At 47.5% G+C, this 13,973-nt stretch overlaps 1 protein-coding gene across 1 annotated transcript in view; it reads left to right on the forward strand.

Annotated features, from left to right (window-relative positions):
* COL9A3 (collagen type IX alpha 3 chain) overlaps positions 1-13,973 on the forward strand; it is a 35,469-nt gene that overhangs the window by 12,031 nt on the left and 9,465 nt on the right. The window contains exons 10-24 of the mRNA XM_051632781.1: positions 102-143; positions 1,490-1,546; positions 3,468-3,521; positions 3,982-4,035; positions 4,528-4,581; positions 5,331-5,384; positions 6,492-6,545; positions 6,971-7,024; positions 7,324-7,377; positions 8,009-8,062; positions 8,754-8,798; positions 9,614-9,667; positions 10,000-10,053; positions 12,892-12,945; positions 13,482-13,553. Of these exons, the coding sequence (XP_051488741.1) occupies positions 102-143; positions 1,490-1,546; positions 3,468-3,521; positions 3,982-4,035; positions 4,528-4,581; positions 5,331-5,384; positions 6,492-6,545; positions 6,971-7,024; positions 7,324-7,377; positions 8,009-8,062; positions 8,754-8,798; positions 9,614-9,667; positions 10,000-10,053; positions 12,892-12,945; positions 13,482-13,553 (810 nt within the window). The remainder of the gene's footprint in view (positions 1-101; positions 144-1,489; positions 1,547-3,467; positions 3,522-3,981; positions 4,036-4,527; positions 4,582-5,330; positions 5,385-6,491; positions 6,546-6,970; positions 7,025-7,323; positions 7,378-8,008; positions 8,063-8,753; positions 8,799-9,613; positions 9,668-9,999; positions 10,054-12,891; positions 12,946-13,481; positions 13,554-13,973) is intronic.

The following is a 13,973-nucleotide window of genomic DNA, read 5'->3' on the forward strand; positions in this document are numbered from 1 at the left end:
GCTGAGCTGGGGCACTGAAAAGTGCATTTTCTACAATTTCTATTTTTTCCTGGTGTTTGTTTTGATGCATTTAAAAAACCCCCACATTTCCTGAATTGCAGGGTCTTCCAGGCATCTTTCCCGACGGCGGTGGGGACCTTCAGGTGCGTTCTTCTTCATGAACATTTGTAGTGGTTTCATCCCTGATGTGACATGTTGTTGGCTTAGCTGGGTGACTGTCAGACCAGGTCACATGCTCCACTCAGATCTGTAGATGTGGGTCTAAACAATCACAGAATAAATGCTGGGTGTGTATTTACAAGGCCAAGATGTTCTTTCAAGGAGACAGATACGTTAGTGCTGATTTTTTCCTTGATCTTTGCTTCCCAGTTTGCTTTTCAAAGTGCAGGTTTTGTGCACATCCTGCAGTTACAAAACAACTTCAGCATTTGGTAACTGACAACAGCTTCTCCTGCATCTGTTTCCAGTCCTGCTTTGCAAGAGAAAAGGTTGTGTGTGTGGCACTGTTTGTCTCCATGGGTGGTGGCACCAGGTTCCTGTGGGCATATGCTTTGTTTAGACCTCCTTCCTGATGAGAGAGTCTTGATTCCTTTCTTCCAAGGGAATAAAAGGAACGTTAAGTCCATGAACATGGAAGTGACATTTCCAGATTTCACAGCTGCTGTTGTGACAGCATCTTTGGTTTTCAAACTGGCACACCCCACAAAAGCTCCAAGTCAGTTTAGACTGCCTTATGGCAAGTCGTGTGTAAGTCAAGAGAAAATTATTCTATTTCTGTAAGTTTAATTTAAGTTGCCTTGTGGAATATACTAGAAAATTAAATTTCTGCTACAGAGGTATTGCCTGAAGTTGTACTAAAGAGAAAACAAATGAAAGAAAAGCTGCAGAAGAAAATCTCATTTCCTATTTAGAAAGTTTTTAGAGTAGGATCTTTTTAGCCCCCATTAAATGTTCATGCATGTTCTGATTTGTTCTCAGTCAAACTGGGGGCTTTCCCACCCTGAGACCTCTGCAGGTACCAGCTTGTAGGTGTTTGGGTTACTTCTCTATAGGTCTTTCAATAAACTCAAATGTTTGTCCTTGTTTCTGTTCGGTGAGTTGTCTAAAGGAAATAAACAAGGGTCAGTTAATGCACAGGATTAAATATATTCCTAATGATTTACAAGATACTGATCCAGCTTCCCTGGGAAACCCTGGTTCTTCAGCATTTGGACAGTGGGCAACTGTCAGCCTTCAGAATTCCTCCCAGTCCATGCTCTAAGTGAAGCAGACAATTCATAGCTCATTCATTTGTGGCTACTGGGGGCCTGAGGACCTGTTTAGGACTTCCTTGCCACAGGGAAGTGCTGGTCTGTATATGATTCTATCAGTGCATTAGATTTAGTGGATTTAGAGCCAAAACCCACACGACCTTCTCTCCTCTTCCCCATAATGACACCAACGTGCCTGCTGTGTACCTGATAAACCAGAGTGTTTCTGTTCCTTGCAGTGCCCAGCTCTGTGCCCACCAGGTCCTCCAGGTCCCCCAGGAATGCCAGGCTTCAAGGTAAGAAAAACACCACCTGCAGATCCCAGGATCTGTCTCCCAAGATAAATACCACTATGAACCCCAGGGACTGAAGAGGTTTACACACAGCACACGTCTCCTGTAGGCTCCACACCTCTCCAGACCAGCCAAGCATTTGCCTGGGTTTATGCTGTTCAAAAAGAAAACCCCCAAAGCGGGCAAATATGAGACAAGAAGAGGATGAAGGGCCTGATCCTGCCCTCCTTGCATGCTGTTCCCACACTCGTAGCAGTCCCTGCTCTGCCACTCAACTCAGTCCTGCAAACTGGGAGTCCTCTCCCTTCACCCTCAGCAAGAGGCTTTGTGTCCATCAAGCACCTGCCTGCGCTTTGGGGTGCTTTGCTTTCTGGCTCCATCCCTTGCAGGACTGCAGCCTTTCTGACGTGGGAGAGTTAACTCCAGCCAGTTATTCCTGCAAATGGAATTTTGAATTTTTTAAGCTTAAAGAAAGGAGATTCAGGTTGGACATTAGGAAAAAGTTCTTTGCTGTGAGGGTGGTGAGACCCTGGCCCAGGTTGCCCAGGGAAGCTGTGGCTGCCCCATCCCTGGCAGTGTTGAAGGGCAGGTTGGATGGGGCTTGGAGCAACCTGGGCTGGTGGGAGGTGTCCCTGCCCATTCAGGGGGTTGCAACTAGGTGATCTTTGAGGTCGCTTCCAACCCAAACTAGTCTGTGATTCTATGAATTTAACCCTTTGCACAGGGTGAGCACAAAGGTGAAACCCCACACAAGCCTTGGGAGGTGCAGCTGATAGGCAGGAGCAGGCAGAGACCAGCAGTTCAGGGCTCTCAGTTGAGGCTTCAGACAGCTACAAAAACCTCCCTAGTTCTTAAATTGTGCTCCATATTTTACTGTAGCAAGACATAACTCACATGATTAAACACAATTTAACTGCTGTTTTATACCCAGTGTAGCACCAGGCAGGTTTCTGATTATGTTTTTTGATTCTGGTATATAAATCTTAGGTTGCAACCCTCAGGAATCCTCACTCAGAAGTTAAACATCTTCTCTGTCCCCTCTATGATTCCCATGAATTCTGGGCAGTAGGTTGGACTCCAGCAGTGAGCTGAAGTGATGAGTTACTCAAGTGGTTTTAGCAGGATTTAGGAGAAGTTGGCAATGGCTGGAATATCTCCTGGGATGTGCTCCCATTTCCTCATGAACTGACCTTTTGCTCGTCTGTTTGGTCTCTGAGCTGAGCCATAAATATCATTATAAGTTATAACTATCATTATAAATGCACAATGCTTAGGGTGAAAGTGTTCAGAACTCATAGTCTGTGATATAGAAGAACCTGTGAAGGTCTCCAATTATGATGCAAATGATGCACAGGACCTTTTGCGTGGTGAGGAATAACATCTGCCATGGCTGAAACTAGTCTGGGTCTCTCCCACAATCATAGGAAGGGAGCCAAGAAGCAAACTGAACCTGAGTTGATATAAAAAATTTCAGAGGGATGTGGATTTCATTGCCAGCTGGATGATGCAGATATTCAAGATGATTTTAACAAAAAGGGAGGTTAGAGATGCAGAATGGGGTGCTCAGAAGTGTCTCAGCCTCACTTTCAGAAGTGATGGGAACTGAATTCTGGTCCCTGACCTGTAAGTGAGAGCTGCATCTGGAGACCTGGAGCCTTGTCTCACCACAAAGCACTCCAGAAAACCAAATCTGAGCATCTCCTGCCTCCAGATCAGTTCTGACACAGAGATACCTAACACAGGGATGGTGCTTGGCTAACTAATCCCAGAAGGAACCTCCAGTCACAGTCACAGCACATGGGGAGATTATTTTCCCAGCAAGTCATTTGTGTTGTGTGGGTTTCATCTTGCAGCTATTTCAGAAAACTTCAAATTTGTAACAAGACTGTACTGGAATGTAAATCATTGGAGCTCTTCTTTCCAGGGACACACTGGTCACAAAGGAGAACCTGGTGAAATAGGAAAAGATGGAGAGAAGGTAAATGTCAATTTAAAGGGGGCAGGGGAGGATTTTTTTCTCTTTAAAAGCACCAGAACAGGTGATTTCTTCAAGAAGACAGGGAGAAAGGAGGCAGTTGGCTGAAAAAGAAGCTACAGTAACTGAAGTGCATTGGCTAAAGCGCCTGGGTGACAGCTGCTAACACTTCAAGAAAACTCATCTTCCCCAAAATCATAATGTTAAGATTAGTTCAATAACACCTGGTGTTTCCCATGCAGGGATGGCAGCTCAGGAGAAAGGCCTGCAGTGATCACTGGGGTAAATTCCTGACTGATCAGCTGTTCTTGTAGAAGAAACTGCTCATAACATTGAACCAAATCCTGCAGCAGAAATCTGGGTGGGAAGGAGCTGAAGGAGAAATCAGATGGGAAGGTCCCTGGCTTTCTGTTGGCAGGCTCATGCTGTCTCACCCTTTGTCTAATCATTTTTTCTCTCCCAGGGTAACCCTGGCCCTCCTGGTCCTCCAGGCATTCCCGGCAGCGTTGGCCTGCAGGTAACACCTACTCTACAGCCCAGTTCCCATGACCTTTCTGCTGTGGAACTCAGTGGTGCCACCAGTCACCCAGCGTTCCACAAACAGCTCTTGCCTCAGCAGAACAACAGAGGTGAAAGCTGACGGTGCAAAGACACACCATGCTGGTTTCACTGAGCTGTGAAAACAGGTCCTGCTTTTGATACCTCACCTTGGATGAGACATCCAAGCTGCTCTGGTAGAGATCTGGACACCTTTTGGGTGCACCTGGGCTGCCTTGACAGCCTGGTGAGTGAACTCTGAGCACGTCTGCACGGGGTAACTCCAGTGTCACTTGCTCAGACATCACCGCCGATGGAGAAGCTGTCTTGTTTGTGCATCAGAAGGCTGAGCTTTTTGCCACTCTTCATTGCTTCTTCATGTTTTCTGTGTTGATGAGTTGCTGCACCATGCTGTTCTGCCATTTCATGTTTAACAGTCATTGGGTTTTAACTGACTTGGTTTCTTAATTAGGGCCCAAGAGGACTAAGAGGCCTCCCTGGCCCCATGGGTCCAGCCGGCGACAGAGTAAGAAAAACCTTCTTCTGATTTCCCCCTTTCCACCACTGCTCTGTCTCATAAGAGCTCCAGGTGGCATTTTTCCTTACTGAAAGCCACTGGGGAACTTGTAAAGATAGAAAGTGCAGGCTCTTCCCTGCAGAACAGCCTTCCAAAGGCAGGAGGAGTCCACACAGCTGAGGGGTTGACAGGATCAGCCCCAGCCTGATTTAAGCGTTCAGACCAGAGGGACAAAGTGCTGTCCCTGCAAGACTGACAAGCCTAAAGAATCTTGCAAAAAAATTGAGGAACGTTTTATGAACACTTTGCTTGCTGTTCTGTCTCTTTACAAGAAAAAGCCAAAGAATCACTGGTGGACAGAGATTTTCAGGACATGGAAAGCATCCTCAGTGAGAACAGGGTCAATCTGAGCTCATCGTGCCATTGGGCTTCTGCCAAGGTCCCTTGACCATTGCCCTAGAAGCTGAAGGGTCTTGAAATTGGTGAAGTTCTGCATTTATTAAAGAACAAGTGTGTTATCAAGATAACAAAGCAGTGAATGGTACCAGTGTATCATAGAGATAATGGTGGGGAGCTGCAAAGTGAAAATCTGCTTGTTCACAATGGAGTCTTTTGCAAGACTGTGTTGCAAACTAGCAAGAGACATGGGGTGTCTTTTCAGGGCTTTTGTGATTTCTCAGACTGAGGTGTCAGGCAGGGATACTGTTACTTCCCTCTCTGTCAACCACAGCATTACAATGATGTGTTATTCTTTGCAGGGTGACATTGGTTTCAGAGGGCCACCTGGAATCCCAGGACCTCCAGGGAAAGTTGTATGTATCTGCTTCTGAGCATCTCTCTGGCCCTGCCTCCCACAGCCAAAGCCTACATTTTATTCCTGCTGCACTGGATGCTTTGCTGCCAGAGAGCAGCAGCAGTGTGCTGACCATCTCCAGCCCATTAGTCCCTTTGCCTTTTCCCCTCCAGGCAGAGCAGTGTTATTTCACCTCTCCCAGATCTCACGGTGTCTTGCCTTCAGTCCTGCCCGTGCCAGGATAGCATCACCACATTTCTGTTGCTCTCTGTCATTGCTTTCCCTGGAGCATCAGCATCCTGTGGGCAAATGCTTGGGAAAAGGCATCAGTTGGTCTTGGGAAGGAGAGTTTTAAGGAAGAATCATCAATCACTTTCCAGAGCTTCACATCCTTTGAGCCTGCTCTGTTCTCAAGTGCCCACAGCTCGCAAGGACTTTTGCTACCAGCAGAAATTGTCAGTTGTGTGTCTCAGATGGAGTCCTTATCCTCTTGCAGAGCTCTGAGGAAAAGGGGAGAACCCTAAGCCTGCACACCTACCTGTGGGCAGACCCCCTGCCCTCCTGACTGTGCCTAAATATGAGACCTGAGCTGCCCCTTCTCCTGTGGCCTCTCTAAGAGCATTTTCCACTGCCCTGCCACCCAGCCTCTCCTTAGTGTGAATAATATAACATCTGCTTTTTAGCAGATATTTTCACACCAGCCAGCAGCCCACAGCCTGCAGTGCCACCCTCCAGGGACCCCTCCCTAGTCCTTGTCCTAGTCCTAGACCCCTCCAATTATAGAAGAAATCCATCCAAACAAAACCAAAACGAGCTCCTTACTGTCCACCAAACATTCAGTCACACCAAGAAGGATCGAGACAATAAATACCAAAGTTTTTCTCCTGCTCAGCTTCTGGCTGAAGAAAATGCTTCATTAAATGAAGGGGAAGATGGTCTCTGCCCCGAGGGGTGTGTCAGGAATTGCAGAGTGTAACTGAGGAGGAAGAGCTGAGCTCCTGTGTGCTCACACCTCTGCCAACAGCAGCACACAGCCCAGACAAACCCTCAGCACCCACGCCCTGGCAGCATTCTTCTTTGTCACTGGGTGATGAAGATGCTTATCGCTTTTCCTCCTCTGTACCAGGGTGACCAAGGAAGCAAAGGACCTCAAGGATTCAGAGGGCCCAAAGGTGATACTGTAAGTGCAGTAAAACATCCTCCAGTTTTGGACGTGTTTGTTTCACAGGTTTATTGTGGTTTGTCCCTCTTTGGTTTATTTGAAAGGGAGGTGAAAGGGATGAAACTGTTCCTCTCAAAAATGAGATGTCTAAGTCTTATTAAAGATGCCTAATTAATAAGATGCCTAAGTGCTTCTTACAGTCCAGAGCACAGGGATCAGATCTCACTTCTCCCTTCCTTGAAATGATCAAGGATTTCCCAGTTGCAACAGCCCAGCCCTGGGCCATTTTGGTGTGTCCTGAAACTCCCATCCTGATATGAATGGGGTAGGAGCCAGCACAAACTGGATGAACTGTGCCTGCAGAGTCTGAGTATCATCTTTGTTGACCGATTGTTCTTGAGGGCTGAGTCCTGGATAACGCAGGATCTATTGCTGTTTTCTAGGGTAGACCTGGACCAAAAGGAAACCCAGGGGCTCGTGGACTCATAGGAGAACCTGTAAGTCCATTAAGTAGGATGCAAATCTCAGTGTTGTCCTGCTTGCAGATGATGAGATAAAACATTCTAGAAGCAAATTTGCATTTCACAGCCATCTAACTTCTGCTCTGGGGGTCTGTGTAACCTTCAGCGTAGTCCTGCTTGGACCAAGCCCAGCTGACTGCTCTTGATGAAAATCCTCCCTGATTCCCAGCACACCTGCAGTGGGACCCCTTGCCAAAAGGTTCCTTGGTGTGGGTGTATTTTGCAAACCACAGCACCTGCCTCAGAACCTTAACTTGGGTTGTGTGTGGTTTCAGGGGATGCCTGGCAAGGATGGGCGGGATGGAGCTCCTGGATTCGATGGTGAGAAGGTTTGTAAAGTCCTACTTCAACACAGCAGGGAAGGTTTCTCTTACTGCCCCTTGTGTTTTGCAAAGCTATTGTTGCTTGTCAAGAGCATGGCTGGAAAGCTTTTGCTCCTGAAAAGTTTTCCAATAGCTTAAGTAGTGAAGGAGAGTGGAGTTGCTTTCATTAATTGATGCCAAGGGAATTCCCTAAAGAAAGAAATGCACACACAGGCCGTGCACACATGAGCTGAACTCAGCTGTGTCCCTGTGCCCAGTGGTTCCTGCTGGCTGACTTCAGGCCTTCAGAGATGCCTTTTCAAAGCCATTGACAGAGACATCTGTTTATTTTAATTGCCTGGAGAGAAAGCTCTGTCAAGATACTGGCTGCCTGGTTTTTGAAGAGTGATCCCCCAGGAACACAGACCAGGTGCTGCCAAGGAAGGCTGGGAGCTGCACGGGGGTCTCAGGAATCCCCTGGGAGCTCTGGGCACCCCTGTCCTGTGAGTGTCCACCTACTGCAGACACAACAGGCTCTGGGTCCTGCTTATATGGGGAGGGAGAAGATGACAAAAGCTTGTTTGGGAATGTGTCCCCCACTTGTGTCAAACCATCTTTGAGCAGCAGAGGGTCTCTCCTAACCTCTTGGTGTCCACAGGGTGATGCAGCTCGCATGGGTGCTCCTGGAGAGAAAGGACCAAACGGGCTGCCTGTGAGTATGGCAGCTTGGCCAGAGATCCTTCCTGGGGAGAGGGGAGGTTCATTTTGTGCATTGTCTCAGAAGGGTTCCCATTTAAGCCAAGAGGAAATGCTCTTTTCCCACCATACAGACAGGGAGTGGTGTACAAGACAGAAAGGAAGACATCCGAAGCAGCACTAGATACTGATACAGTCATACCCTGGGGTTTTGGCACTCTGGCTCTGTTTAAAACTTACATTTGAGAGGGATTTTCTCTTTCACATCCCAGTGATGTTCATCCCTTACACAGGGAGGTAAGATCTGGGACACAGGATCCTGAGCTCTCTCCCTGGCTTACTGGTGTTCATTAGCAAATCTCTCCAGTCTTCCAACTATTTAGATAGAGGTAAAATATTCCTTTCTTCCTGTCTTACAGGGTATTTTGAATAGCCCTAGAGAGAGGTTTCTGCTGTGTAAAGTGTTGCTGCTGTAGCTCAGTTTGTATATTCCTCCTCTTGCTCTGATTGCCACGGGTTAGTGTGCACAGAGCTCAGGGAACAAGAGAGAAATTGAAGCCATCATTTTCCTGGTGAAAGCTGCAGAAACATAAATCCCACATTGTTTCAAGCAAACATTGCTCTTTGGATGTCAAATCAGACCAGAATAACAAATTTAATAACTCCACTCCTTCTGACATTGCTTTAATATTATTATTTGTTTCCAGGGGCTGCCTGGAAGAGCAGGTATTAAAGGCTCCAAGGGGGAACCAGTAAGTGAATCTCTCTGATGATGGGCTCTGGTGGGGAAGCTACTGAACTTGTCCTGGCAATACTTTTCAGCTATGGGGGATTAGTGCCCACAAGTAGACCCTGGGAGGCCTTACCAAAGGGATGGTGTGAGTGTTGCTGCCAGGGCTGGGGCCCCAGGCAGTAGGTGTGAGGACTGAGGTGGCCCCACTCTTGCTGAGACAGCTCTTGTACCTGGGTCAGTGAAGACATGGGAGATGCACAAGACAGTTGTCAGTGGCTTAGGAACCTCAGGAGGCAGCATTCCCCCTTTTGGCAAAGTTCCATGAGCAAGCTTCATCTTTGGGGATCAGAAAGCCAAGTATCTGCAAGCAGGAGCAGGATTATCTCATCCTGCCTTTGGGAGCTTTTCCTCCACCCCAGGAGAAGAGCTTCCATGGAGCTTTAGATTGACACCTACCTGTGAAACAAAAGGAAATCTCACACAGACCAAAGCAGTCCAGCACAAACCTGTTCTGGAAAGTGCCTTTTTTAAATGTCCCTGCCCTTCCTTTCTCAATTTCTTTCTCTGCACCTGCAGCATTATCCCTGTTAATCCTCATCCATGAGGGCACTGCAGGGAGATGCTTCTCCTTGCATCAAGGTGATGCAGAAATTAATGAAATGGGGTGTCCTGTGTATGCTTCCAAAAGAACTTTTTGGTCTAAAACTGTGAAAGTTTAAAGCTATTTTTGTTTCCTGATCCAGTTTTAGCTCCCTCCTCTATTTGTTGCTCTAAGTAGGACAGAAATGACTCTGAAATTACGTGCTAATGGGGTGTTTGCTTTCCCCTTTGCAGGGCAGTCCAGGAGAGATGGGAGAGGCTGGTCCTTCTGGAGAACCTGGCATCCCTGTACGTATCCCCAGCATTTACACTTGTTTTAAACCAAGCTGTGAAGCTGGTGCTCCCAGGCTGCTTCCCTGCACAAATAGAGCTTTTAGTGATGCCCCAGGTCCTGCCCGGGGTGATGAGCATGATGCTGGGGGGTGGGCACCTGCCTGCATGGACACTGTGCTGCAGCAGGGGACAGAGCCCAGGATGGATGCTGGGACCTAGTGGATGGGGCAGGGAGATTGGGAATGAAAGAACCTGGGATCCGGGAATACATTCCAGCTCTGCAGTGGGTTGGGAAGGGTGGGTTTCTGGCTCCTGAATGGTAGGACTGACTGTGGTGTTGTTGGCAGGGTGATGTGGGTGTTCCTGGGGAGAGAGGTCTGCCAGGACCCAGAGGAGCTACTGTAAGTACAACACTGCTTGTTAATCAAATCCATGCCAAAATGGAGTTCAGCACCTGGGATTGCTCTGTAGAAAACAGAAAAGGGCACATTCTCTTGGTGTTGTCTCTGGGGAGTTTTGGCAACAGAGGAATTACTTCCCCATAAGTGGGTCAGATCCTGCTCTGACCCCTATAAGTGGGTCAGCTCTGCAGAAATGCAAAGCGATTCCTCCCGTTTTGTTTGGCAAAGGCAGCTGCAGTTGTCCAGGAGGTTTGTGGAGCTGCTGGAGTCATGCAGGAGAGACTGGACAGTCAGGAGCCCCTGATTAGGCAGCAATAATAAGGTTCAGCTTGTGCCGAATGCAGGTCATTTATGCAGCAAAGCTCCTCTTAAGCTCTTGCAGCGTCCATTGCTGCTGGCACAGGAAACATGAAATCCTTCCTGCCTCACTTTCCTTGGAGCAGTGGAGACTCACTGCAAAGCCTGAAGCTGTACAAGCAACAAACCCAAGCCTGCACATTGTCACGGTGAGAAACAGGGGCTGGAAAAGTGCTAAGATCTGTTGGGAATCCCCTGCCTTTCTCACACGTAGTCGCACGCTTTTCCCAGCTGCTTGAAATTGCCCCAAAGTTCACAACCCTACGGTGGGGCAGGACCAGGAGAGTTTTCAGGTGGGGAATCTCTTCACACGTTTCCTTCTCCCACCCAATATTGCAGCAGCCTTATCTTGCTGGGAGGTGTGAGCCCCTGGGAAGCAAAGCCCCACACACGGCTCTGGCAGTTGTCACTTTTTACTGTGTGATCTGGCAACTTTTGGAAACTTCTGGGTTAAAAGCCACTGGGGTCCTTAAAGGAGCCTCTTGCTCCTGCCTTCACTGCCTTTTCTGCATCATCTCAGAGCCTGAGAAACAAAAAGCTGTAGGAGTTGCAATGCAAACCTGGAAATAATTCCATGGCTGCCTGTTGTGTCCCTGCTGAGCAGCAGAGATGATAATACGAGATATTGGGATGACAAAAACCTGATTTTTGTTCATTCTATTAAAAATGCTAGAATACCTTTTATTCTGTCACTCCCCAGCTAGTGCTGCTGTTATGGTTGGGCCTGACCTTCCAGTGGTTTGGTTGGGCTTTTTTTTTTTTTCTTTATTTCCCCCCCCCTTCTTAATCTCATTTTGAAATCAGAAGCCTACAGCAAAGTCTAACATGATTTCTGGTATGTGCCACTTGGATGAAATTGAACAGTATGATGATTTATTGTTTGTGAGCAGCTGCTCTTTAAAATTCCAAGGAGAGGGAAATCAGCCTGAGAAATAAACTAAATTAATGATGTTTGCTTTTATGTCTGCAATTTTTCATCAGAAGAGCTGGGCCCACAAAAGGCATCTTCTTATTAGAGCCAGAAATCAAAGGCAGTCGAGCTAATTGCACCAGTGCAGACTTTGCCCTGGATGCTAGAGCAGATCTAACTGGGGTTTCCAATTTCTGATTGGTATTAGAGTCCTCATTTTTATGAAATATAGTTAAGCTTGAGCTATTCTGAGAGGGGCAGGATTTGTCTGGTGTTAAGACGGTTCAACTCAAAGTGATCTGACTTGATCTCTTGTAGCATATGGAGGGTTTCTTCCCATTCCAAGGCTGGCAGGTTCTATCAGGTCCCACCACTTAAAAAAGGTACCAGCACAGCAGAGTCATTTTTGGTGCAATTTAATATAACTTGCCTAGAGCTCTATATCTAGTGGAAACAGTAACCACAAAAATACCTGAGCAGTTCTCTAACTTTGTTTCAGCAGGTCTCCTCATTCTTTTGGGCAGACCCTGGTTTCTGCACAAGGTTACAGCTGTGCAGGTCTTGAGAGCCAGGCAGGGATAAGGGCAACAGGTTTAGAGTTTACGCTCAGTCACACAAGGTTTATCCTTTACACGACAACCACCAAAAAATTTACAAGATTACAGTGGATGTTCAGATACTAGGGAGAATTTGTGGGACTAAGAATTAGGGGGAAAAAATTCAGAAGGAAGAAGTAGAGATGCCATTTCAACACCTGCACAGCAGTCCTGGGGGCAGCTGCTTTCTCAGGTATGTTTGGACAGTCCACGCTGACTGATCCTCTGCCTGCAGAGGCCAGTTTGAGGTTTATTTGTGTCCCTCAGTGCTACACCCAGCAGAAAGAGCTCTGGGAGAGGAAGCTGGAGTCCCTCCCACCTGGTGACACAAGTTTGCCTAAGGCATCTGTTTCAAGAAGCCACTTTACAAAATGGGATTTAGGTGCCTAAATTGCTTAGGGTTTGTTTTTTTCTCCTGAGAGCTCTACTGCCTGTGTGGTTTTTCTCAGTAGAAAGCAATGGAGACTCCTAATGGCAGTGTCCGTGTTCTGGCTGCTGAGCTGGGCTCTTACAGCACCTGCAGTGGCAGAGGCTGCCCTGTTCTGTAGTACAAAGTACAGCCAAGCAAGAGGATGCAATTGCCATTTTTCATGGCCAGGTGCAGGCAGCACATATTCTACAATAGTTTCTTGCAGAACTGGATCAATTAAAAGTGTAATATTAGGATAGCAGATCCCCCTTAATGTCTATTGTCTGTGTTCTGTCCTGCTACCACTTTTTGCTGTCATTGATCTTAACTCTCCATGACTCTGGTACATCCTTAAGCATTCATATATCCAAATAGGGACTTTTTCTAAAAATAACAACTTGTTAATAAGCTCAGTAAACACCAAGTAGCCCTTCACAGGGACTCATCAGGTCCATCAGCAGTTCCGCTGCCTGCTTCTCTCTGTCAGAAGAGAGCCAATTTCACCCCACAGGAACATACCTGGCCCTGAATTTCCTCCTCACCAAAGCTTGTCTTTCTCTTCTCAGGGCCCACTTGGACTTCAAGGTCCCATGGGAGCCCCCGGAGTCAGAGGTTTCCAGGTCAGTTTGCTGACAAGTGGGATTTGATGTGCATCATGGGTGGCAAGCCCTTTTTCTACAAAGTTCTGGCAAGAGAAGTGCATGATGGCAACAAGTGATAGGAAGTGTCTTTCCATTTGCCAGAACCAGTTTGACACCCACATTACAGAGGATAGTGGAAAGAGCACAAGGCCAGATAAGCTGCCTGGTGGAACGACTTATCTTTAGTGTTTGTTGGCCAGTGGCTCTGGCTGAAACCTTCTGGGAGTATCACGTGGTCAGAAGGCACAGCTGGGACCTTATTAGTGAAAGAACCAGGTCATGAATGAAAGGCTGGAGCACTTTGGCAGTGTGACCTCAGGTGTGACACGTGGTGGGGCAGAAGTTGGAATGAGCTGTACCAACCATCACAAGTGGTGCCAGCAGCCACAGCAGTCCCTGGGTCCTGGGGGGAAAGGAGACCGAAGACAAAGGACCTTTTTGAACATGTTATGGAGACTGGTGAACTTTCGTGTTTCCTGGAACTTGAAGATCTTTCTTTTTTATTTTCCTAACAGGGTCCAAAAGGTGCCAGTGGTGAACCTGGCCTTCCTGGTCCAACTGGAATTCGTGGAGAGTTAGGTGACAGGGTAAGGACAAGACATCTGTAACTAATGTTTGAGAGATGTGAGATTAGAGCACAACGGGGACCCCAAACAGGGTGTAGCTGATGTCAGCCCAGCAAACACAAGCAAACCTGGTAGGAGGGCTAGATGGGGCATCCCCACCCATCCTCTGTGCCTGCTCTGTGCCCAAGATGGACCCCACAGCAGGTAGCAGGATTGGTGCATCACGGCTCTTCAGTTCCTGCCCTTGCTTCTGCTTCAGGTCAGGAACTCACACTATGTTTAGGCAGCAGGGGTTGCTTAAAAGAGACTTTGGAATCCTGTCCTAGGCAGAATACAGGATTGTTTGGGGTTTTTCCCTGCCTTGTTTGTTGCTTTCACCAAAGCCTTGCTCCCCGTGAGCACAGCAGAGCTGATTCATGCCTGCTTGTTACTCAGATGCTT

Source organism: Apus apus, chromosome 15 (genome assembly GCF_020740795.1).
Source record: "Apus apus isolate bApuApu2 chromosome 15, bApuApu2.pri.cur, whole genome shotgun sequence".
Classification (NCBI taxonomy): domain Eukaryota; kingdom Metazoa; phylum Chordata; class Aves; order Apodiformes; family Apodidae; genus Apus; species Apus apus.